Below are 26,061 nucleotides of genomic sequence, written 5' to 3'. Positions count from 1 at the left end.
AACTCTGTTACTTCACAGAATCGCACAGAAAGGAAAACGTTGTGCCCTGTTAAACCTCACGGGAAACACAGCTACCAAACAGAGCAAAAGCAATCAGTGGTCAGGCAGTCAGCAAAGCACACAAACACCTCCTATCCGATGGAGCCGGAATTCTAATAGCTATACGCCAGCCCTAAATTCAACACACAAAACTCCTCACTGGAGGTGCCGGTATTCTAGTGGCTTATTTCAACTGAACCTGACCACAAGCAGACATGACCACTAAATAGCAAAGCTCATAACTTAAGCTGATACTAGCGCATGGCCGTGCGGCCATGCGAACCTTTTATAGCTGCAGCAGACAAGGACCTTCCAAGTGGTCCAATAGGAGCTGATACAAGACCTGAGCGTGTGACCCCAGACCTCCAATGGAAGGTCCTCCCTTGGGCATGCTCAGTAGAGGAACAGCAGGTCTTAGTCCCAGAAGCGACTCCTCGCTGCTGACCAGTACTGGCTATAATGGCAGAGCCTGGAAGAACAGCAGTAACCAGGCGCAGAGTACCTGCCTGAGCCAGACGCTGGGACCGACGTCTCCGCTGAGCAGGCTTCACTGCGGCTGGAGAAGAATGAGAGACTGCAGTGGAGGTGGTTCGACATTACTCATGTGCAGGCAGGAACTTGACACCTAACACTTAGTCTATGTTTGGATGTGACGGTCAGTTTTTTGAAATTTGTATTCATCAGCCTTCTGACTGAGCACACCATCTTTTAGCCACAGGTGTTTTAAGCGCGGCAGGACCATTACCCCTCCACAAAGAAAGAGATTTTAGTCTAAGAAGAGGATTCACAGTAGGTTCCCATTCAGATGAAGACGTTTATTCTCAGCGAGGAAAGGAATGTTTAGGTCCTGGTATACGAGAGATGCCTTACCGTGGCTACCAGGTACACATGAATTGGCCAATTTATGCGCTAAACACTCATTTTTTCATATTTCGAATGCAGTAATGCAGTTCAATTTTCATGTTTGCATGTTTTGGCGCTGCAGTGTGCTGCCTTATTTATTTGACTGTATATGAGTTGGTGAATCTAGGTTCAGCACCTATTCACACTTAGTCTATGTTTGGACGTGACGGTCAGTTTTTTGAAATTTGTACTCATCCCCCTTATGTCAGCTACCTTACTGTTACAATATATTATATTACCGTTGCTTCATTGATGATTTAATTATATTCTGGAAAGGCACTGAAGGTGAAGCTCAAGAACTTATTGTGGCATTAAAGAGGAATGATTGGGGTATTACTTTTTTCCGCAGAGGTTAATAAAGAAAAGTTAAATTTTCTTGATCTAGAAATATCTCATAAAAATAAAAAAATTTGCACTAAAACGTACTTCAAGAAAATGGACACCAATGGTTTCCTCGATTATTGGAGAACACACCAGCCAAAATGGAAGCAAAACATTTCATATAGCCAGGTCCGTCGAATCAGGAGAAATAATACAAATAAGAAAGATTATGTGGAACAATCGAACATTTTGATCGAGGTTTACAGATAAGAAATATCCAAAGCGATTAATTATGGCAGCATATAGAACCAATCTAGAAAGAACTCAGCAGAAGTGCTTATCCAGAAAGAATAATAAAAATAAGGAAGTGGAAGAGGGCATAACTAAGGAAGGAGGAGAAAAACCTGAGCAGATAACTAATAAAAACAAAAATAAGAATAAGGATAGAAAAAAAAGATGGGTGGCAGTATAATTTTATCACAGCTTTTAATCTTAGTAATGCAGAGATAAGAAATATTTTAAATAAATATTGGTACTTATTGAAAAAAGAGACATTTTTGAAACGACTTTTACCAGATAAACCCAATATCACTTTCGTAGGGGCCAAACAGTGAAGGGTATAATTGTCCCTAGTAATCTCAGAATGACCAAAGATGGGGAACGGGAATATATAAAGAGAAAAGAAAAAATTAGGATAAACAAAACGGAGGCTTCGAAACCGGGTATTTATCGATGTGGTTCCCGAAAATGTTGTACCTGCAAAATTATCACCCATATGACTCATTACATCACGTCGTATAGTACAGGTGAAACCACAGCGATCACACAAAAATTAACGTGTGATATATGTCATTACCTGTGCCTGTGGCCTGCAATACGTGGGTCGCACTATTCAGTCATTACGATCTCGTATGAACGGCCACAGACACAAAACTAAAAATGGCTTTTTATGAAGAGCTTATCCCGGCATTTATGTTTGAAGCATAATAAAACATTCAATATTTCCGTAGCCCCGTTGGAGCAAATACCTGACAATTGTACTAATAGAGTACAAAAGTTACACCACAAAGAATCATGAAAACTCAAAAAAGCACAGTAAAAACGAAAACACTCTGTTGCAAAAAAAAAATCACAGTGAACAGCAAGTGCTAGTAAAAAGATGGAAAAAACAGGGTATTTGGTTGATACCTTTTTTGCAAAAAATGGATATTAAGCGTTACGTCAAGGTATACCCTGTTGTGAATTCTGCTTTCGGGCTCCCTCCGGTGGTTGTAAGTGGTAGTGCAGTTGTCCCTGGTTTGCAGCCATAGCCAGGTGTACCTACTGATTGCAGTTCTGACTGGGGTATTTAGGCTTGCAGGATTCATTAGTCCTTGCCAGTTGTCCATTGTTTTTGGAGGTCTTGTCCTTGCCTGGGTCCTTCTGCCTTGCTACCAAATCTGCAAAGATAAGTGTCTGGTTTCTTTTTTGTGGCACACATGCTGTGTGCTTAACGATTCAGTACTATTTATTGTTTTTTTTTCCAGCTTAGATTGTGTCAGTGTTTTCTCAGTCTTGTTGGATTCTCAGGAGTTGCAGATTTACATTTCACGTCTTTAGTTAGATTGTGGAACCTTTTTTGTATTATCTGCTGTGGGTATTTTTGAAGAGTTTTAATACTGACCGCTTAGTATTCTGTCCTGTCTTTCCCTGTTTAGCTAGAGTGGCCTCTTTTGCTGGAATCTGTTTTCTGCCTGTGTGTCTGTCTTTTCTCTCCTATTCACAGTCAATATTTGTGGGCGGCTGCCTATCCTTTGGGCTCTGCTCTGAGGCAAGTTAGTATTCCTATTTTCATCTATAGGGGTATTTAGTCCTCCGGCTGTGTCGAGGTGTCTAGGTTCGTTAGGTACACCCCACGGCTACTTCTAGTTGCGGTATCAGTTTAGGGTTTGCGGTCAGTACAGATTCCACTTCTCCTGAGAAAGTTTCATGCGGCTCCAAAGTCACCGGATCATAACAGTACAACTGGCCAACAATGAGTTAAATGCATCTCAGAAGAAGGGAGGAAAGGTGTTTTTTTTTTTCCGTAGTTTGTTTTGCATGTTCCTCCCTCTATTTCTCTGGGTGGCCGAGGAGTCTTGCATTAGCATGGATGTTCATGAATTAGCTTCTCGTGCAGACCAGCTTGCTGCTAGGGTGCAGGGAATTTCTGATTATATTGTTCAGACTCCTGTTTTAGAGCCGAAGATTCCTACTCCTGATTTGTTTTTTGGTGACAGGTCCAAATTTTTGAGTTTTAAAAACAACTGTAAACTGTTTTTGCTTTGAGACCTCGATCCTCTGGTGATTTCATTCAGCAGGTTAAAATCGTTATTTCCCTGCTGCGTGGTGATCCACAGGATTGGGCATTTTCCCTGGAATCTGGGAATCCTGCTTTGCTTAATATAGATTCCTTTTTTCAGGCTTTAGGATTATTATATGATGAACCTAATTCTGTGGATCAAGCGGAGAAGACCTTGTTGGGCCTGTCTCAGGGTCAAGAGGCGGTAGAATTGTATTGTCAGAAATTTAGAAAATGGTCTGTGTTGACTAAATGGAATGATGATGCTTTGGCGGCAATTTTCAGAAAGGGTCTTTCTGAATCTGTTAAAGATGTTATGGTGGGGTTTCCCACGCCTGTCGGTCTGAGCGATTCTATGTCTCTGGCCATTCAGATTGATCGGCGCTTGCGGGAGCGCAGAACTGTGCGCACTGTGGCGTTGTCCTCACAGCAGAGTCCTGAGCCAATGCAATGTGATAGGATTCTGTCTAGAACAGAACGACAGGGATTCAGACGTCAGAATAGGTTGTGTTATTATTGTGGCGATGCTTCTCATGTTATTTTAGTCTGCCCTAAGCGGACAAAGAGGATCGCTAGTTCATTTACCATCAGTACTGTACAACCTAAATTTCTGTTATCTGTGTCCTTGATCTGCTCATTAAGTCAAAACACGTGAGCACTGCTACGGTGGTGCACAGGTAGGTTCCCAAACCATATACATGTGATATATAAAGAACCTGGCACTCAACTTGAATTTAAGGAATTTATTCTGTAGTACGATCAAAACGTTTTGGCCTGGTGTGGCCTTCGTCAGTTACTATAAAGTTACAGGCAAAATCAAAAGTTACATCCTTCTGTAAATACATATATGAATATTTATAAATAGAGACAAAAATGACAATAACAAAAGTAAAACGAAAACAAGGTATATACAATGAATCAAACGGTCATAGTGGGTATCTTACTGAAAATCTAGTACAACTAGAGGAGCCAACAGTGCCTCCCAGAGCCCCCTAACGTATCATTGTATATACCTTGTTTTCATTTTACTTTTGTTATTGTCATTTTTGTCTCTATTTATAAATATTCATATATGTATTTACAGAAGGATGTAACTTTTGATTTTGCCTTTGATCACATGTATATGGTTTGGGAACCTACCTGTGCACCACCGTAGCAGTGCTCACGTGTTTTGACTTACTGTACCTATCCCCGTACGTGATAGCACGCTCCCTCGGTCATGTCCACCAACACCTTTTCCTACAACACAGAGGAGACCACCAGCATCCTATCCCTCTCTAAATACCCGTGTGACTTCCTTAAAACCGCACCCCGCGAGACCAGAGGACGGGACCTGGAACGGGAGGTGCGACACCATATAAATATTGAATTACATTGTGCAACGTTGTCCGAATATCTTCGGGTACAACATATTCCTAGGGGCCTTAGAGTCCCATTACGTCCCACCCTTTTCCGAGACTCACCCGAGTATTGCACAAAATTTGAACAAATTTTAAATAAGTGCTCCTTCGATCTCATCACCCTTACTATTGACCACCTACAAAAAGAGATTGAGACCAGTTCTGAACGGGTCAAGGCTATTGAGATCCAGCTCTCATCCACAGGTACTCCGGAAGAACTAAATCAACTGAAAGCCGACATCAAGATTAAAACGGAACAACATCGTAAGGACATCGAAAATAGAAAACGCCTGAAATTTGCCCGGGATACAGAAGACTACGAGGCCAAAAGGGTATATAGATGGCAGGACAACTACTCCACTCCGCGTTCCACCATCAGAACAGGACATCGTTCCTCTACAGACTACACGTCCTCGGGTTCCGAACAGGACAGGAGCTCCTCTATTCCCTCCACCTCCCGTTTTTTAGAACAACGCACCCAACGCGGCAGAAGAGGACGCGGAGGAGCCAGAGACTTCAGCAGGGACGCAGACTCAACACGGACTACACGCTCACAGGTACTGAGTCCCTTGTTGTGAACATTTCATCTAGAACTCTGGGAGCATCAGACTGTAGTGTCCTCCAGAAGAGACTATCTTTCTGCCCTACTTATCGTTACCGAACCTTTGACCTCGATATGGACCTACAGAGGTTCTTTAGGTTACTACGATTAAAAGTATACTTCTCAGATCCACAGAATACCATTATAGATACCCCGAGAGTCCCATCAACTCCCCAATTACGGTCAGCAGAAAGTCTGGGGTTACGTGTCAAAAGTCGGTTCAGACCCCCACAAGGCTCTCACGCCTTGGAAACTTTCATACAGTTTGTTCAGGATTCCTTTTGCAAACTCCGTAACGAAATTGAGTTGGGACACCTCTATTATCCTCCCAACCTCACACAAAGTGAACGCCAATCATTACAGTCTCTTCAATCTGACTCTAGTCTGATAATTAAACCGGCCGATAAGGGGGGCGCGATTGTTATAATGGACAGACGGGACTACCTTAACGAGATTAAGAGACAATTAGAGAATACAACCATCTACCATAAGTTAGATTCCAACCCCACTTTTTTTTTTTGGAGGAAGAGAGCCTTATTCGCTTCATTACAAAATATTCTAATGGAGCCAATCACATAAGAGAAATCCTCCAAAAACATTGGCCAATATTGCAGATGGACAGAGACATATCCAAATATGTCCCCCCAGTGCCGCAGATTACGTATAAGAAGGGCAAATCCCTCCGTGACAGGTTGGTTCATAGCCATTTTGATCCCGGTAATAAATACAGCCTAACTATAAATCAGCTAAAAGGCTGTTATAGATGTGGAAATTGTAAAAGCTGTTCCTCAATTAGACCCTCAAAAAACTTTTCAAGCAGTGTCACAGGCACCACATACCCAATTCGACACTTTATTAACTGCCGCACTAAAGGGGTCGTGTACAAGGCCACCTGTGAATGCGGCTTAGAATATGTGGGGAAAACAAAAAGGGAATTTCGAAAGAGGATTGGTGAGCACCTTCGGGACATTGTAAAAAAGAGAGAGACCCCAGTGGCAACCCACATGAATTCCTTTCATCAGGGGAACCTGAGTAAAATTAAATTTGTGGGAATCGACAGGATAGCGCCTCCGCAGAGAGGGGGTGATTGGGATAGATCAATACTCCAGAAGGAGACAAGATGGATTTTTACTTTGAGAACAGCACAACCATCTGGATTGAACGAAATGCAATCATATAGCTGTTTCCTGTAAAACAATGTACCCTACATCACATAAGTCAAATCTGTTAGGGATCAATTTAGGATCAGTCTTCGTGGAGTGGGGACGCCCAAAATGCGAAAGTTCTAGGGTGCCAATCCCCACGAGAGGCAGTGTTTACCCATGTAGGAGTCTTGGTAGTGAGTGTTGAGCTATTCAAAATCTCTCAACACAGTACAGAATTTACCTAGTAGAATATTAAAATGGTGTTGTTCAATACTCATTTCTGTCCTATGGAGATATGAGGGCTTATAGGGATAGATAGTTGGGGACAGCCTACGTTGAGTGGGGGCGCCACATGCGCAGGGCTCTCTTAGGGTGCCAACCTCCGCGATAGGTAGGGAGAGGAGTTGAGATATCAATAGGGCACTCATAGGGTCACATTTTTCCCACGTTTTTTCTGATTTGTGGCGGTGGTGTCCCGTATACATGAACTCTGTCCCTATAAATATTATTTTTAATTATAAGTTATTACTTTTTTACTTTTCTATTTTCTATTGAATAGGGAGCATTTAAGTGATATCTACACTAAGGCAAGAGGATGTGGTAAATCCCTCTTATCTTCACTTGTCCATCTCCTCAAGATTAACAGATGTACTAAGAGTTTTTTGAGTACATTCAGGGAGACACTTGGCCTCCGTTCCACTGTATTTGGGTGTCAAAATATGTTGAGAGTGTCCTGAATCATACCAATAGGTGAACAGGTTGAAAAAGAAAAATATATTTTTTCCTTTAAAACTATTATAATTCTTCCTGTTTTTATAGTGCTAATTGAATATGCAGAGCGCAGTAGCCAATATATATAATATGAGCGCTGCATCAATAGGCACTATACTGGATTAAATAGCATGAACACATGCATTTATGTCCAGTTATTTATTTACTAGGCATGAATCTGCCCACAGACTTTACGCTTGATCAGGTTATGGCGGTGCGCAAGCGCTGCTGAACGTAGATACTATGTGTCCAGGACAATAGGGGAGCGTTGCAGATTGCCTAGCAACATAGGAGGAAGCTCAGGAAGCGCGTCACACGCCGGGAGGCGGGGCTTATACAGCGCGGCACCGAGCCGAATCTACAAATACCACAGAAAGGTGGGAGAGCCGCAATGGCAGCAGCATTCTCCCCTGATGACTCTGTAAAGAAGAAACGCGTCGGGAGACGCCCTTCAGAGCACGATACCCAGACACCAGGGTTGAACACGAGGTGGATGGCAATAGATGAAAGGCTGGAGAAGATGAGAATGCGGTGAGATCTACCCATATATTTATATGGGAATAACATATTCATAAGAACGCATACTTCCCAGCATGATTTACATCTCACCCACATTAACCCTCTAGGTTACCAAAAATTAACCCATCTGGGAACACTCATAGAAAATTAAATGAGAAATATACGTATCCCACAGATTGATGGATGGGTATCTATGAGGATTTGGTAATGCTATAGGTTGGGTATTGATACTGCCAATTTATACTAGCAAAGCTCCAATCTAATATATGGCACCTTCTAATATATACATATATGAATGGGAACATGGTATTTTTTATAATATTAATGCAATACTATGATAGAAGGGCCATTTAATTAAATTTAGGAGGTTGATGACTGTATATACAGGGTGTTGGTAGGTGGACATTAATTGTTAAATGTGATCCGCTGAGAAAAGTCCAGCACACTGCAATAACTCCTGTATTTTTGGGCTTGGTGGCAGCTAGCTGAATAAACACTAATCTTTAGGAGGTTGATGATTGCATACATAGTGTGTTAGTTAGTGGACAGTAACGCGTGATCCGCTGAAAAACGTCCAGCACACTGCAATAACTCCTGCATCTTTGGGCTTGGTGGCAGCCAGCCGAGGGAATACTAGCCACGATTATAGTTCATAGATTGGAAGCTATTTTCAACACTGAGTGTGTTGTTTGTTTGTCAATAATTGTGTGTTGTCCCCCTTTTTTTGTTGGTAAGGTAACAGGGCACTAGCACTTTGGTTTTTGTCTTGTCTAATTATTGAATGTGCCTAATGGGCTTTTAGAATACCTAATAAAGGTTAATTTTTATCCAGTCGCTAATACACAACCCCACTTTTTCCATCAAAAATAAAATTACAACAATTTTACGTAAGTACACATCACTTGGGGTCTTGGATCTAAAAACTTGCAACTATCTCACCAACGATCATCCAATAGTTCCCGTATTCTATACTCTACCGAAGATCCATAAAAACCTCGAGCACCCCCCGGCAGACCTATAGTGGCGGCAACAGATTCAATTCTGTCCTCAATAGCGATTTTCCTGGAGAAAATCTTAACCCCACACATCCAATCCACAAAATCATACTTGCTGGATACAGGGGCTTTTCTGAAGACAATTCGTGACATAGGCACCATCCCAGCAGATGCCATATTGGCATCGCTGGACATTAAAGACCTATACACATCGATACCACACAATGAGGGCATCAATTCAGTAAGAAAACTCCTCCTGTCCAAGGGGACCCATCAACACCAAACCGACTTGATAGTCGAACTACTTACTACCGTTCTGAACTGCAATTTCTTTCTTTTTCAGGATCAATTCTACCTACAGGTACGGGGGACCGCGATGGGCTCCAACGTAGCGCCCCCCTACGCAAACTGCTATATGGCTGACTTTGAGGAGAGCCTCATCTATCCAGATCTGCGTTTCCAGACCAACATTTTACTCTGGAAACGCTATATTGATGACATTTTTGCGTGTGGGGGGGGGCACGTTGGAGTCCCTCCTGTCTTTTGTGGATTTCCTTAATACTGCCTGGCCAGGTATCTCCTTTACCATGGCCCATGATCCCCATCGGATGAATTTTTTGGACACAGTAGTCATTAAAGATCAACAGGGCAACCTAAGCACAGACATCCACATTAAAAACACTGACAGGAACAGCCTTCTACATTACCAGAGCTGGCACCCCCAGGCCATCAAGAAGGCAATTCCCAAATCTCAAATTCAGCGGGTTACCCGCATAGTCTCAGACACTGAGTTACGAACACAAAGGGTATCTGAAATGAAGACTAAATTTCAAGCGAGGGGTTACCCAGACTCAATTCTTCAAGAATCACAACCAACCAACCATAATACCAGACCGAAACCTCAAAATCAAAATCGTATTCCTTTCGTTCATACCTTCCACCCATTCGCCTATATACTCCATAGAAACATACGTCAACATTGGCATTTGCTCAAAACTGCCCATCCCAATATCCCTGAATTCAGGGAACCATTCCTCCCCTGTTTCAGGAGACCGCGTAATCTCAGAGATTCATTGGTTAGAGCTGATCTAGGATCCGATAGAAGATTACCTACACAAAGGTTCCTCCAGAATCCTAGGGTAGGGACCTTTCCTTGCCTCCACTGCGCCCAGTGCAGCAACGTCCTGAGGGGCAATTCATTCCACCATCCACATTCTGGTAGATCTTTCCCAATTAAAGGCTACTTTACCTGTGAATCATCATACGTAATTTACGTTATCAAATGTCCATGTGGTATGCTGTATGTGGGAGAGACGACCAGATCCATTTGGGAACGTATCTCTAAACATAAATCCACGATCAGATGTGGAAACAAACTTTTACCTATCCCACAGCATTTTATATCTAAAGGCCATAATATCTCACAATTAATGTTTCAAGTAATTGAACAGATACCACTACCTAGACGTGGAGGTGACAGACTGGCTTCCCTCAAACAGAGGGAATCCTTTTGGATCCATACCCTCGACACCCTACATCCTAGAGGTCTCAATAGAGATTATGACCTCACTTTCATATAAGGTTTGACACTTCTTCTTCCATCAGGTACAAATCCTCTTTACCCTGGAGATGTTTTATCATTTATGTCTATCTCCCTATAATTATAAAGAAATATGTACTATGTTATTTATCTCATTTCTGTTATTTCAAGATTAACAATGTTTATCTGTCTCCCTAGAGCCGACTATATTGAAACTCCAGGACTCTTCCTCTTCTCTGCGGAGCACAGTGGATTGAGCACGTATCACACTCCTCGTCCACCAGCACGGTCATTTCCTTACGTTCTCTCAGCAACTCTCCAGCGTTATTTTACACAACTCTCTAGCGTCATTTACGCAACTCTCTAGTGGTATCAACGTAACTCTCGAGCGATCTCCACGCTATCCTACGTTCTCTCTGCAACTCTGCAGCGTTGTACCGCCTCTCTCTTGTCAGCGCCCTCTGGTTGGCTGACACAATCCTGTCAGTCACGATAGCTGTACACAGCCACTTCCGGTTTGTTATCTCCGGTCTGGCCTTTTCACATTTAAGGAACGCAGTATAGGCATCTCCACACTCCGGGCATCACTCCGACAGCGGTGGACACCGTGTCAAGACCCGCACACCATCAGGTAATACCTCCACCACCTCCGGCCACCATGACGCCGACTCACAGTTCTAAGCCTGACTTGCATACTTTACTTTCATTTACAGCACTCAGACGTGCTTTCTGCTCGTTACAAAAAGCAGACTACAGGTACCGCTTCTCCCCTAAGGGATCTCACGATATTTACACATGTGCACCCCTACCTTTCCTTATTTTTTAATACAACAGACTTTCCCCCTTTTTTGTCACTTAGATAAATTATAGAACCATCGGATCTACTGAGTGGACACTCAGTCATTCTACTGTACGGTATGCACATTTCTACGTTCTCTCCACCTTACCTACCCACGTTAGGGGGCTCTGGGAGGCACTGTTGGCTCCTCTAGTTGTACTAGATTTTCAGTAAGCTACCCACTATGACCGTTTGATTCATTGTATATACCTTGTTTTCGTTTTACTTTTGTTATTGTCATTTTTGTCTCTATTTATAAATATTCATATATGTATTTACAGAAGGATGTAACTTTTGATTTTGCCTGTAACTTTGTAGTAACTGACGAAGGCCACACCAGGCCAAAACGTTTTGATCGTACTACAGAATAAATTCCTTAAATTCAAGTTGAGTGCCTCGATCTGCTCATTGTCATCATTGTAACAACTCTGCTGGCATCACGTCATGGCCTCGCATCTCTCACACTATCTTACCCACTGCTCCAGGTCATGATGTGGTTTCTGTTTCTTGCCAGCTCCATGTTCTGTGTCTCTGCTCTCTGCATGCTTCATGGTTCTGTGTATAGAGGGCCGGCGCCTGAACTCTCTGGTTCTTATAGGAATCAGGTGCATCTGTCCAATCTGTTCCTGACCAATTACCAAGAGGCCTCCAGTATATAGTGCAGCTCCACCCAGTGGTCTGGGCCTGTGCAATGTGTTAGCTCAGTTAGTGTCTTGCTTCTGAGTTTGCCTGGCCTTGCTCTGAGTTACTCCCTCTCTGGAGGATTCTCTGTGTTATTTCCTTGGTCTTGTTGTCCGCCCACCAGGAGGCAGTATATCCTGGTCCCAGTGTCTTTGTCCTTGTGTCTTGTTCCATTGCCTTGTCTGTACTTAGTCTTACCTCGGTCTTCTAGTCTTTGCCTTCCTTCCCTGTTGTCTTTCCTTATATTCTCAGTCTGCTTACACTCCGCACTCTTGCAGCTCTGCCTGCTCTGAACCTTTGTGGCTTTACCTCTGCTCCTCACTTCTGCGTTTCTGCTCCTTTCTACTCAGCTTATCTTCTGCTGTTGCAGTTATCCCTTGCTGCAGCTTCTCTCCACTTTCCTTGTGGCTCTGCTCAGCTTTGCTGCAGAGACCCCTCCCGCAGCTCCTCTCCGCTCCTTGCGGTTCTACCTGGCTCCGCTCCTTGCGGTTCTACCTGGCTCCGCTCCTTGCGGTTCTACCTGGCTCCGCTCCTTGCGGTTCTACCTGGCTCCGCTCCTTGCGGTTCTACCTGGCTCCGCTCCTTGCGGTTCTACCTGGCTCCGCTCCTTGCGGTTCTACCTGGCTCCGCTCCTTGCGGTTCTACCTGGCTCCGCTCCTTGCGGTTCTACTTCTCCTGCACTTGGCTCCGCCGCCAGCTCTTGGCTCCGCCTCCTGCCTGTCTGCACTTGGCTCCGCCTCCTGCGGTTTGCACTTGGCTCCGCCTCCTGCTCTTGGCTCCGCCTCCTGCATTTCTGTTCTTGGCTCTAGCTCCTATGCTTTCGCTCTGCATCCGCTCTTGCGGTCTTTATCTACTTATTCCTAGGTCCTCGTGTCTGAACAGGTTCTTACCCGTTCTACATACCTGCCTGCAGACCGGTCCCTACCGGTTCTTCCAGTGTACCAGTCTTGTCCACCAGTCCTGCCAGAGAGCCAGCCGTGCCCGCCTGCCTTTCCAGAGAGCCAGCCGTGCCCGCCTGCCTACCAGAGAGCCAGCCGTGCCCGCCTGCCTGACAGTGTTCCTGTTGTACCCGTCTGCCTGCCTATGTGCCAGCCGTGCCCGCTTGCTTGTCTATGTTCAGTTCCCCGGTGGGATCAGCAGCCACAACCAGACTCCACCCTGGAGTGGTACCTGGTAGCTTCCTATTGCACAAGTCTGACCTCACCATCAGAGGCTCCAGCGAACACCTAGGAAGCTACTTAGTTACGCCCCTTCCAGGGAGGTTTGGTCTGTGGTCCAGTGGGGCCACTCCCCCGCACGCCCGCGCCAACCAGTCTGGGCGCGAGCATGACAATCATTTTCTGTCATGGAGTTTGTGGATTCAGGAGCCGCTTTCAATTTAATGGACTTTGAGTTTGCCAGGCGTTGTGGTTTTCCCATGCAGCCTTTGCAGAACCTTATTCCGTTAAGGGGCATTGATGCTACACCTTTGGCTAAAAATAAACCCCAGTTTTGGACAAAGGTGACCATGCGCATGGCACCAGCCCATAAGGAAGATTGTCGATTTTTGGTGTTGCAAATTTACATGATGCTGTCGTGCTGGGTTTTCCGTGGTTGCAGGTACACAATCCTGTGTTGGATTGGAAGTCTATGTCTGTGACTAGTTGGGGTTGTCAGGGGGTTCATAATGATGTTCCTTTAATGTCCATCTCCTCTTCTTCCTCTTCCGAAATTCCAGAGTTTTTGTCTGATTTTCACGATGTATTCTATGAGCCCAAGTCCAGTTCTCTTCCACCGCACAGGGACTGTGATTGTACGATTGATTTGATTCCAGGCTGTAAGTTTACTAAGGGCCGACTCTTCAACCTGTCTGTGCCTGAAGATACCGCTATGCGGAGTTATGCTAAGGAGCATTATATATGGCACAGCTATCTATGGGGCCATAATCAAAGGTGCAGGGCATTGTATATGGCACAGCTATCTATGGGGCCATAATCAAAGGTGCAGGGCATTATATATGGCACAGCTATCTATGGGGCCATAATCAAAGGTGCAGAGCATTATATATGGCACAGCTATCTATGGGGCCATAATCAAAGGTGCAGGGCATTATATATGGCACAGCTATCTATGGGGCCATAATCAAAGGTGCAGAGCATTATATATGGCACAGCTATCTATGGGGCCATAATCAAAGGTGCAGGGCATTATATATGGCACAGCTATCTATGGAGCCATAATCAAAGGTGCAGAGCATTATATATGGCACAGCTATCTATGGAGCCATAATCAAAGGTGCAGGGCATTATATATGGCACAGCTATCTATGGGGCCATAATCAAAGGTGCAGAGCATTATATATGGCACAGCTATCTATGGGGCCATAATCAAAGGTGCAGAGCATTATATATGGCACAGCTATCTATGGGGCCATAATCAAAGGTGCAGGGCATTATATATGGCACAGCTATCTATGGAGCCATAATCAAAGGTGCAGGGCATTATATATGGCACAGCTCTCTATGGGGCCATAATCAAAGGTGCAGGGCATTGTATATGGCACAGCTTTCTATGGGGCCATAATCAAAGGTGCAGGGCATTATATATGACACAGCTATCTATGGGGCCATAATCAAAGGTGCAGGGCATTATATATGGCACAGCTATCTATGGAGCCATAATCAAAGGTGCAGGGCATTATATATGGCACAGCTATCTATGGGGCCATAATCAAAGGTGCAGAGCATTATATATGGCACAGCTATCTATGGGGCCATAATCAAAGGTGCAGAGCATTATATATGGCACAGCTATCTATGGGGCCATAATCAAAGGTGCAGAGCATTATATATGGCACAGCTTTCTATGGGGCCATAATCAAAGGTGCAGGGCATTATATATGGCACAGCTATCTATGGGGCCATAATCAAAGGTGCAGAGCATTATATATGGCACAGCTATCTATGGGGCCATAATCAAAGGTGCAGAGCATTATATATGGCACAGCTATCTATGGGGCCATAATCAAAGGTGCAGGGCATTATATATGGCACAGCTATCTATGGAGCCATAATCAAAGGTGCAGGGCATTATATATGGCACAGCTCTCTATGGGGCCATAATCAAAGGTGCAGGGCATTGTATATGGCACAGCTATCTATGGGGCCATAATCAAAGGTGCAGAGCATTATATATGGCACAGCTATCTATGGGGCCATAATCAAAGGTGCAGGGCATTATATATGGCACAGCTATCTATGGGGCCATAATCAAAGGTGCAGAGCATTATATATGGCACAGCTATCTATGGGGCCATAATCAAAGGTGCAGAGCATTATATATGGCACAGCTATCTATGGAGCCATAATCAAAGGTGCAGAGCATTATATATGGCACAGCTATCTATGGGGCCATAATCAAAGGTGCAGGGCATTATATATATGACACAGCTATCTATGGGGCCATAATCAAAGGTGCAGAGCATTATATATGGCACAGCTATCTATGGGGCCATAATCAAAGGTGCAGAGCATTATATATGGCACAGCTATCTATGGGGCCATAATCAAAGGTGCAGAGCATTATATATGGCACAGCTATCTATGGAGCCATAATCAAAGGTGCAGAGCATTATATATGGCACAGCTATCTATGGGGCCATAATCAAAGGTGCAGAGCATTGTATATGGCACAGCTATCTATGGAGCCATAATCAAAGGTGCAGAGCATTATATATGGCACAGCTATCTATGGGGCCATAATCAAAGGTGCAGAGCATTATATATGGCACAGCTATCTATGGGGCCATAATCAAAGGTGCAGGGCATTATATATGGCACAGCTTTATGTGGAGCATCTATGGGGCCATAATGAACGGTATGGAGCATCTATTTTTATTTTTGAAATTCACCGGTACCTGCTGCATTTTCCACCCTAGGCTTATACTCGAGTCAAGAAGTTTTCCCAGTTTTTTGTGGCAAAATTAGGGGGGTCAGCTTATACTCGGGTCGGCTTATACTCGAGTATATACGGTATATAGTTTGAGGTCTGGGATCTGCTAATATGTGGCTGGTTTTCTGACTGTTTCGGATAACATGATACCTGATTTGGTTTTTGACTAGTCTCTCTTGAATATAGTTCAATATTAAATAGTCTCCTGTTGAGTCGCCTTTGGTGAGGATGATGAAAACCCATAGAAATGAGAGGCTTGGAGAGTGAGTGTGTATACGTCACCTCACCCTATATACTGAACTGTGGGGTACATGTTTTTTCTATTAGTCACTGTGGAGATACGCTACCTGAGTGGGTTGGGGAATACTCGCTTGGCAGCAGGACAAACACTTCAGGCACGATATCTCACACATGACAGTCTTATTTCGGTTTATTAAACGTCATAAACCACATGACGTACAGTCCATTGCGTTACATTTCATTATGTCCGTGATCTCATCACGGACACCAGTCTGTTTATACAGCAGATAAACTTCTCTGCCATATATTACAATCCCCTTGTCCGGGGTTACCTTTCAGAAGTACGACTCCTCATGCTGACAACCAGTCAGTCCCATGGTCCTCACCACATTGACCATTCAGGCCTACGGACTCCCAGTGCTTCCAGGACGACTGCAATCCCATGAGCCTCCAACACTGACCGTACATCAGGTCCACGGTCTCAGGTGCTTGCAGGACTCCAGTCCATACCAGGACAATCCAACACCGACTGTACATCAGGTCCACGGTCTCAGGTGCTTGCAGGACTCCAGTCCATACCAGGACAATCCAACACCGACCGTACATCAGGTCCACAGTCTCAGGTGCTTGCAGGACTCCAGTCCATACCAGGACAATCCATCACCGACCGTCCAGGACCTTGCACAAGAACCTCCCAGGCACATGTGACCCACACCCTGGTCACATTACATACTTGTAACCACTCCCATGGGTGGGAGTGTGGGTGTGTGTGGCTAGTCTGACCCTCCCATCTCTCATGACTAGCCCTGCCAATCTCCCATAAGAACTATACAATCAGACGTGGGACTACAGGTCCCAGCAGACCAACTTACATTCAGATTGACAGCGCAGAGTGACCTCCTCTGCGACACACATACTGGCCATTTATAATCCTGCCAGACTTTCTCTCTTCACCATCATGCCTCCAAGCGCATCTCGAAGCACACACACAGCGCCCCCTGGCTGTAACGTGGGTCACTGCACCACATACCCCCCCCCCCTTTGTTCAACCCTATTGGAGTGGACACATGACATAAACCCGGGGTTCTGATACCGGGAACCCACGTCACCTTTGATAGGCCTCCCCTGCCCCCAGCGGTCAGTTTGTCGGCCTTGGGCTTCAACCCTTGAGTCACCACCTGTCTGTGTCAGCAGACCCTTTTTGGTCAACCCACTTACAGTCGAGTTGACTGTCTGGTCTGAGTCTGACCCTCCGCTACTATGTCTGCTACCAGGTCTCCCACCTCGGTCACTCAGCCCTGAGTTAACAGAGGAGTCACTTATTTGGACTCTTCTACTCTTTAGGGTGCCTTTTCGTATCTCCATACTCTGGGTTGGAAGTGGTCGCCATCTTATATTCTGCAGCTGTTTACTAATCTTCCGACGTTCCAGTGTTAGCTGCTCTAACTCCTTTAGATACGTCACGCGGTATTCAAGAAGCACTCGAATGTTCCTAAGGCTATCTACTGAGCCAATTACAACAAATGGAACCATCTCATCTTCACCAGTTACCTGGACTTCGCCAACATCTGGAATCCTGACTCTTGCCACACCGGATCTATTCACCAGGTCCTGCATCACTTTTCCAAATCTTCCAATGACTTTCCCCACCAGACTTTTGGGTACTTGAACAATGTCTTCCACAAAGCCCAGCCGACTTTGAACTTTCCTGGTATGCTCCAAACGTCGAGCAGCTTCCTTATTTCTCGACAAGATCATCTGTTTCGTACGGAGACATTGTAGGTGCATATCCTTCATGATAGCCACCTGCTTCACTGTGACTTCCATAGTTGACAGTATCACCAACTGTTCGTCTCTGGTGCCCATTGCACACTACATGCTTCTACTGCTTTTCTAAAGGCCTCATGCACACCTTCACTGGTACAGGCTTCTTGCACGTCTTCAGGTACATCAATCACACACTTGAAGAGCGGGGTCTCACTCTCTTCATGGATATACGGCTCCCTTTTTGCCTCGGACCTTTCCACGAAGACCTCTGCCACAACCGGGTGACTGTCTTGTTCTGCTTTTAGCCCCAATTCATCCTCCGTTTTACACTCTTCTAGATCCGTGGCCAGGAGGGGCACTGGCATCTTTACCTCGTTACCACTCTGGTACCGCAGATGTGAGTCTTCGACCAGCATCTTCTTCTCTTGTAGAAGACCACTTAATGCTTCTCTGAGCCCTTCCACATCTTCCCTTAAGGCTTTGTTCACACCTTGCCAGGTTAACAGGTGATGTTTGAGCTCAGAGACTTTCTTCTCCAGCTCATCCACCCTGTGCTCAGCTGCTTGTCTCAGATGCCTTAACTCGGCCTGTAAATCTGCCACCTTTTGCTTTTCATAAGACAACTCATTAGCGAGATCCTGGACCTCCTCTTTATCAGCCTTCTCACCAGGTGCAATTTGTTCAGCCCCTTTTCCTCTTTTACGTCTCCGGCGACGGGAGGAAGACTTGCCACTTGTACTTGAGTCAGCTATACTGCACTCTTTTCCGCTGGCATCATCATCTGAATGGGAGTCACCACCACCCAATTGGTCATCCTGTAACCCGCAGTGGCCCCTTACACAGGTCATATTTTCTGGTATGGCTGCCTTTGCCATCCTGACTTTATCTTGTGGAGCACTGTCATTCCCCTGTGTCAGTGTTTCTGTCCGCACAACCTCGTACTCAGCTCTAGTGGTTGCTACTGGCAATGACACGTCACAGTCACCCCCGGAGTCTGTGTCACACCCCACAACATGGTGAACGCTCAAGTTGCTTTCTAATCGGGTGTCAGCTACACAGGTTTTATTTAACACACCACTACCAGTCATCTTGGGGTACATATCAGGTAACATGTCCGTAAGTTGGGCAGACGCTCCCTCCCCACTGGTCAACCCGACATTTGACCCTTCAACTTTGGGAGGAACACATGTTTTAAGGTACGTAACCCCACCAGCTGAGAATCCACCATTCTCCTGCTGTAAAGAAACGCTCTTCTCCCACAAGTCTGTGAAGAACTTAGAGTCCCGGCCAATTATCACTGGGCAGGGTAAGGTTGAGATTACGGCGACATCATGAATTGCCCTGTCCCTAGCCGCCTCTAGGACCACTCTGACTACTGGATAATCCTTAGTGTGCCCATTGATGCAGGTGACCTTGATCTTCCTACCGGGTATTTCGAGTCCCTCAGGTGCAACCCTCAATAGAGTCACCGGGCCCCCAGAATCAACCAGTCCATACATATCCATCTCATTCATCCGTATGACACCCCCCCGTAAACTTTAACCAGGTGGATAGTTCACCCAACATACCGGACACACATAACTCACAGACCCTGGGCACCAATTTGTCTGCGGTACCTCATTGGGACGCTCCTCCTCCTCTTGGGAAACCACCATTCCCCGTGATTCCACCTCTTTTTTGGTGCCTACCCTTCTGCGGGTTACCGCCCCTATTTGGGACTCCACCCCCTTTTGGGCAATCATCCCCATTTGGGTCACCGCCCACTTTTATGGACACCACCCCTTTTAGGGACACCCCGTGGACTTCCCCATGGCAGTCAGGCCCCAGTTCACACAGTACACCAATGTGACTCTGGCCCTTTAAGAGTCTGCAAACAGAAAAAAAAAGTTTTTTTTTTTTTTTCTTCAACTCTCCACCAGCTCCTGCTGGCAATCACGAGCCGCTGCTGCTGAACCTCTTGCTGTAACTGCAGCTACGCACCACAAGGCTCTGCACGGCTCCACCGCAAACTTCGTGGACCCTCCGATCCACAGCTGCCGCTTGTCACCTTCGGGACCCCGCCGAGCCACAGCAAGATGCTTGTCACCTTCGTGACCCCACCGAGCCACAGCAAACTTCGTGACCCCATCGAGTCACAGCAAGCTGACTTGAGAAAAAAAAACTTCACAGTCTCTCACTGACCCAGTGAGCATAGCACAGACTCCTGCCCGTTACACACGGTTCTCAGACCGTTTACTCCTCTGGCTCAGATCAGCCAGCGCTGCAACATGTGCTTCTTGGACCGCTGCTCGCATTCGAAACACCATATGTTGAGATACGCTATCTGAGTGGGTTGGGGAATACTCGCTTGGCAGCAGGACAAACACTTCAGGCACGATATCTCACACATGACAGTCTTATTTCGGTTTATTAAACGTCATAAACCACATGACGTACAGTCCATTGCGTTACATTTCATTATGTCCGTGATCTCATCACGGACACCAGTCTGTTTATACAGCAGATAAACTTCTCTGCCATATATTACAATCCCCTTGTCCGGGGTTACCTTTCAGAAGTACGACTCCTCATGCTGACAACCAGTCAGTCCCATGGTCCTCACCACATTGACCATTCAGGCCTACGGACTCCCAGTGCTTCCAGGACGACTGCAATCCCATGAGCCTCCAACACTGACCGTACATCAGGTCCACGGTCTCAGGTGCTTGCAGGACTCCAGTCCATACCAGGACAATCCAACACCGACTGTACATCAGGTCCACGGTCTCAGGTGCTTGCAGGACTCCAGTCCATACCAGGACAATCCAACACCGACCGTACATCAGGTCCACAGTCTCAGGTGCTTGCAGGACTCCAGTCCATACCAGGACAATCCATCACCGACCGTCCAGGACCTTGCACAAGAACCTCCCAGGCACATGTGACCCACACCCTGGTCACATTACATACTTGTAACCACTCCCATGGGTGGGAGTGTGGGTGTGTGTGGCTAGTCTGACCCTCCCATCTCTCATGACTAGCCCTGCCAATCTCCCATAAGAACTATACAATCAGACGTGGGACTACAGGTCCCAGCAGACCAACTTACATTCAGATTGACAGCGCAGAGTGACCTCCTCTGCGACACACATACTGGCCATTTATAATCCTGCCAGACTTTCTCTCTTCACCATCATGCCTCCAAGCGCATCTCGAAGCACACACACAGCGCCCCCTGGCTGTAACGTGGGTCACTGCACCACAGTCACCTACAGAATAACCTTCAGGGGGTGAATTATGGGCATAGTTTTACATTTAGAATTAATAAAGTTTAATTTTATCCTTTTGTCAGCAAACATGAGGAATGACAAGAGACAACCCCTTTAAGAAGATTAAGTTTTGGTTAAAACTATTCCAACATTATGAACATAAAAAAAGGCTTCTCCCCTATGTGACGTCTCTGATGTTTATCAACAGTTGATTTCCATGTAAAATATTTCCCACATTAAGAAAACGAAAAAGGGTTCTCCTCTGTGTGACTGCACTGATGTCTAACAAGAAGCGGTTTCCATTTAAAACATTTCCCACATTCTGAACAGGAAAAAGGCTTCTCCCCTGTGTGATTTCTCTGGTGGCTAACAAGAAGCGCTTTCTGGGTAAAACATTTCCCACATTCTGAACAGGAAAAAGGCTTCTCCCCTGTGTGATTTCTCTGGTGGCTAACAAGAAGCGCTTTCTGGGTAAAACATTTCCCACATTCTGAACAGGAAAAAGGCTTCTCCCCTGTGTGATTTCTCTGGTGCTTAACCAGGTCCGATTTCCAGTTAAAACATTTCCCACATTCTGAACAGGAAAAAGGCTTCTCCCCTGTGTGATTTCTCTGGTGGCTAACAAGAAGCGCTTTCTGGGTAAAACATTTCCCACATTCTGAACAGGAAAAAGGCTTCTCCCCTGTGTGATTTCTCTGGTGGCTAACAAGAAGCGCTTTCTGGGTAAAACATTTCCCACATTCTGAACAGGAAAAAAGCTTCTCCCCTGTGTGATTTCTCTGGTGCTTAACCAGGTCCGATTTCCAGTTAAAACATTTCCCACATTCTGAACAGGAAAAAGGCTTCTCCCCTGTGTGATTTCTCTGGTGGCTAACAAGAAGCGCTCTCCAGGTAAAACATTTCCCACATTCTGAACAGGAAAAAGGCTTCTCCCCTGTGTGAATTCTCTGGTGCTTAACCAGGTCCGATTTCCAGTTAAAACTTTTCCCACATTCTGAACAAGAAAAAGGCTTCTCCCTTGTGTGAATTCTACAGTGATTAACCAAATCTGATTTCTGGTTAAAACATTTCCCACATTCTGAACAGGAAAAAGGCTTCTCCCCTGTATGTGTTCTCTGGTGACTAACTAGACTCCCTTTCTGGTTAAAACATTTCCCACATTCTGAACAGGAAAAAGGCTTCTCCCCTGTATGTGTTCTCTGGTGACTAACTAGACTCCCTTTCTGGTTAAAACATTTCCCACATTCTGAACAGGAAAAAGGCTTCTCCCCTGTGTGACTTCTCTGGTGACTAACAAGTAGCGCTTTCTGGTTAAAACATTTCCCACATTCTGAACAGGAAAAAGGCTTCTCCCCTGTGTGAATTCTATAGTGATTAACCAAATCTGATTTCTTGTTAAAACATTTCCCACATTCTGAACATGAAAAGGGCTTCTCCCCTGTGTGAATTCTACAGTGATTAACCAAATCTGATTTCTTGTTAAAACATTTCCCGCATTCTGAACATGAAAATGACTTCTTTGCTTTAGGAGCAGTTTGTTTTTTAATGCCTCTTTCGTGACTTTGATTTTCCTTAGTAGTCAGTAATGAATCAGAAGATGTGACCTGCTTCATAGGATCGGATGACAGATCTTTGCTGTGAATGGATGTCGATATATCTGGAGTAACAGCAATCACTTTAGTTGTATCTTGTAGGATCTCAAGATCATCAGATTTAAAAATTGAAGATGTCAGCTGTCCCTCTGATCTCCTGGTACAGTCATCTGCCAAGACAAAAAACATTTTTTTTTTTTTTTTTTTAATAAAGTATACTTGAGTATTATATTTTTGAACATTTCTACTTAAACTGTCCATAAAAATGGCAAGCTATGTAAAAAACTTAAAGGGAACCTGTCACCCCCAAATTGGAAGGTGAGCCAAGCCCAGTCATCAGGGGCTTATCTACAGCATTCTGTAATGCTGCAGATAAGCTCCCGATGTTACCTGAAAGATGATAAAAAGAGGTTAGATTATACTTACTCAGGGGCGGTCCGCTGCGGTCCGGTCCGAAGGGCGTCGCTGGTCCGGTCCGGCGCCTCCTATCTTCATTCCATGACGTCCTCTTCTGGTCTTCACGGCGTGGCTCCGGCGTACTTTGTCTGCCCTGTTTAGGGCAGAGCAAAGTACTGCATTGCGCAGGCGCTGGGCCTCTCTGACCTTTCCTTAACAGGGCAGAGAAAGTATGCCTGCGCCAGAGCCGCGGTGTGAAGACCAGAAGAGGACGTCATGGAATGAAGATAGGAGGCGCCGGACCAGACCAGTGAAGCCCACCGCAGTGGGACCGCCACTGGGTGAGTATAATCTAACCCCTTTTTATTATCTTTCAGGTAACATCGGGGGCTTATCTACAGCATTACAGAATGCTGTAGATAAGGTCCTGATGACAGTGGACTTAGCTCACCTTCCATTTTGGGAGTGACAGGTTCCCTTTAATTATTCATCAAGACAATGACAGCCCACCTTGTTGGATGAGCCAGTAGTGCGTGGTATTCAACTGTTTGTTCATTCTGCCTCCCAAATATCGAATAAGAATAAACCAATCAATGTTATGTAGGCGAAAATAATACCTATTCTCATCTCACAAAAATCCAAGTCCCCACTCAGGTCCATCATCTGTCAATGTAGAAACAGAGGTTCCCACACTACTAGTGGCTCAAAGGCTGTTGAAAAGTAACAGAGTTTCTATAAACCAATCCAATTAAAATCCGCTCTCACTTCTGAGTCTTGCAGTGTGCTCAAACAACATTTAGGATCTCTGTATTTAGTAATATTATATAGTGAGATGAATCCACTTCATTTGCAGTGTGTGTCTCCTGGAGCACAATCTGGGCACTATGTGCTGGGTAATAAAATGGCAAATTGTAATTTTCACTCTCCAACATCCACTTCGTGTTGATTTCCAGAAAGTGGCTGTGGAGTCAAAATATTAATTCCTCCTAGACACGTGGTCAAAATTGTTGGTATCCCTGGTTTAATGACAGAAAAACCCACAATGGTCACAGAAATAACTTGAATCTGACAAAAATAATAATATCAAATCAAAAATCTATGAGAATGAACAAATGAAAGTTAGACATTGCTTTTTAACCATGCTTCCACAGAATTTAAAAATAAAAAAAAAACTCATGAAATAGGCCTGGACAGAAATGATGGTACCCTTAACTTAACCGCTTCGTGACCGCCAACGATAGATAAACATCGGCGCTAGCTATAACGATGGGATTCCGGCGCACAAACCTTACTGTGACCCCCAACCTTATCGAGACCCGATTGGTTCAGGTCCTGATGACATCAGCATCACACCAGCCAATGAGACAAATCACTATGAAAGTGTGTTGTAGCAATGAGCTTTCCCGGGCGATCTGCCTCATAAAAACGCTGTTTCTCCACAGATGTCAGTGAGAGATTAGAGGAGAAATAGTGTTACAAATGCTTCTGGCAACAGCTGTGCCAGTCAGCCATCTTGTTAAAAAGTAAAAAAAACAGATAAGGCAGGTTAGGGTTAGTGCTATAGTTAGGGTTAGTGTTGGGGCTAAAGTTAGGCCTCTTTCACACTTCTGTCGGTACAGGGCCGTTGCTAAGCGTTGGCCTGACTTACCGACGACGTGGAAATTCGCCACAACGTGGGCAGCGGACAGTGTTTCAACGCGTCCGCTGCCCACTGTAAAGTCCCGGGGAGGAGGGGGCGGAGTTCCGGCCGCGCATGCGCGGTCAGAAATGCAGGACCCGACGTGCGAGAAAACGTTCCCTTGAACTTTTTTTGCAACGACAGTCCGCCATATACCGACGCATCCAGTGCACGACGTATGGAACGTGTGTCCATAGGTCACGGTGCGTCAGTAATACAAGTCTATGTGCAAAAACGCATCCTGCGAGCAACTTTGCAGGATGCATTTTTTGCACAGAACGACGCATAGCAACGTTCACTTTCCGACGGAAATGTGAAAGAGGCCTTAGGGTTACTGATAGGCTAAAGTTAGGGTTACCGTTAGGGTATGTGCACACTTTGCAGATTTGCCTGCAGATTTTTCTGCACTGTATCTGCATCTCTTGGCAGAAAATGCAGGTGCGTTTTTGATGAGTTTTTTGCGTTTTTAATTCATTTTTGAAAGCTAAATAAAGATGTATTATTGAACAAAAAAAGATTTGTTATGTAATTTCTTGTCCAACCTCCTCATTTACATTTGTCCAGCCCACACTCCATTATACACACATATAGATAGGTAGATAGATGATAGATAATAGATAGACATAAATATAGATAGATAATAGATAGAAGGAATAAGATGGATAGATAGATCTATACATAAATAACAAGCATGTATATTCTTCCTACAGGTATGTTGATCCACCCAGCTCTCCTGCTGTCTGTCTATGAAGTGCATGTAGTGTCATCCATCTTTCCACACAGACTTGCATCTACTCCTATCTTCCACTTGGTATGTCTCTCAACCAACCCCAGCTTCACCCAAACCCCCCCTCCACCCGTGCTATTTATGACCTTGTTTACTTTGGCTTGATTATATGTATCCACTCTTAATTCTCTGACTAAGATGAACAGAGACCACTCCTCTCTGGTTCTGTTGTGAACTATACTTCTTGGCTCCCTCTTGTGGTCACTAGTAGTTTGGCACTTGGATTGTCTTTTCCCAGGTTGGTACTCACCTGCTTCGTTAGGCCTGGGGTGTTGCTATTTAAACTTCCTGGATTCTCAGTCCAGTGCCTGGCATCGTTGTAATCAGTTCATTTCTGTTTGCTCCTGTCT

General features: G+C 45.1%; 1 protein-coding gene across 2 annotated transcripts in view; it reads right to left on the bottom strand.

The window, feature by feature from the left end:
* LOC143766910 (uncharacterized) overlaps positions 1-26,061 on the bottom strand; it is an 817,195-nt gene that overhangs the window by 748,887 nt on the left and 42,247 nt on the right. The window contains exon 7 of one of the 2 annotated variants that reach the window (XM_077254907.1): positions 20,359-23,020. The exons of the other annotated variant lie outside the window; for it this stretch is intronic. Within the exon in view, the coding sequence (XP_077111022.1) occupies positions 21,495-23,020 (1,526 nt within the window). The 3' untranslated portion in view covers positions 20,359-21,494. Of the gene's footprint in view, positions 1-20,358; positions 23,021-26,061 lie in introns of those variants that run through there. 2 annotated transcript variants of the gene reach the window in all.

Source organism: Ranitomeya variabilis, chromosome 4 (assembly GCF_051348905.1).
Source record: "Ranitomeya variabilis isolate aRanVar5 chromosome 4, aRanVar5.hap1, whole genome shotgun sequence".
NCBI classification, from domain to species: domain Eukaryota; kingdom Metazoa; phylum Chordata; class Amphibia; order Anura; family Dendrobatidae; genus Ranitomeya; species Ranitomeya variabilis.
This window is presented reverse-complemented; position numbering and strand designations above follow the sequence as displayed.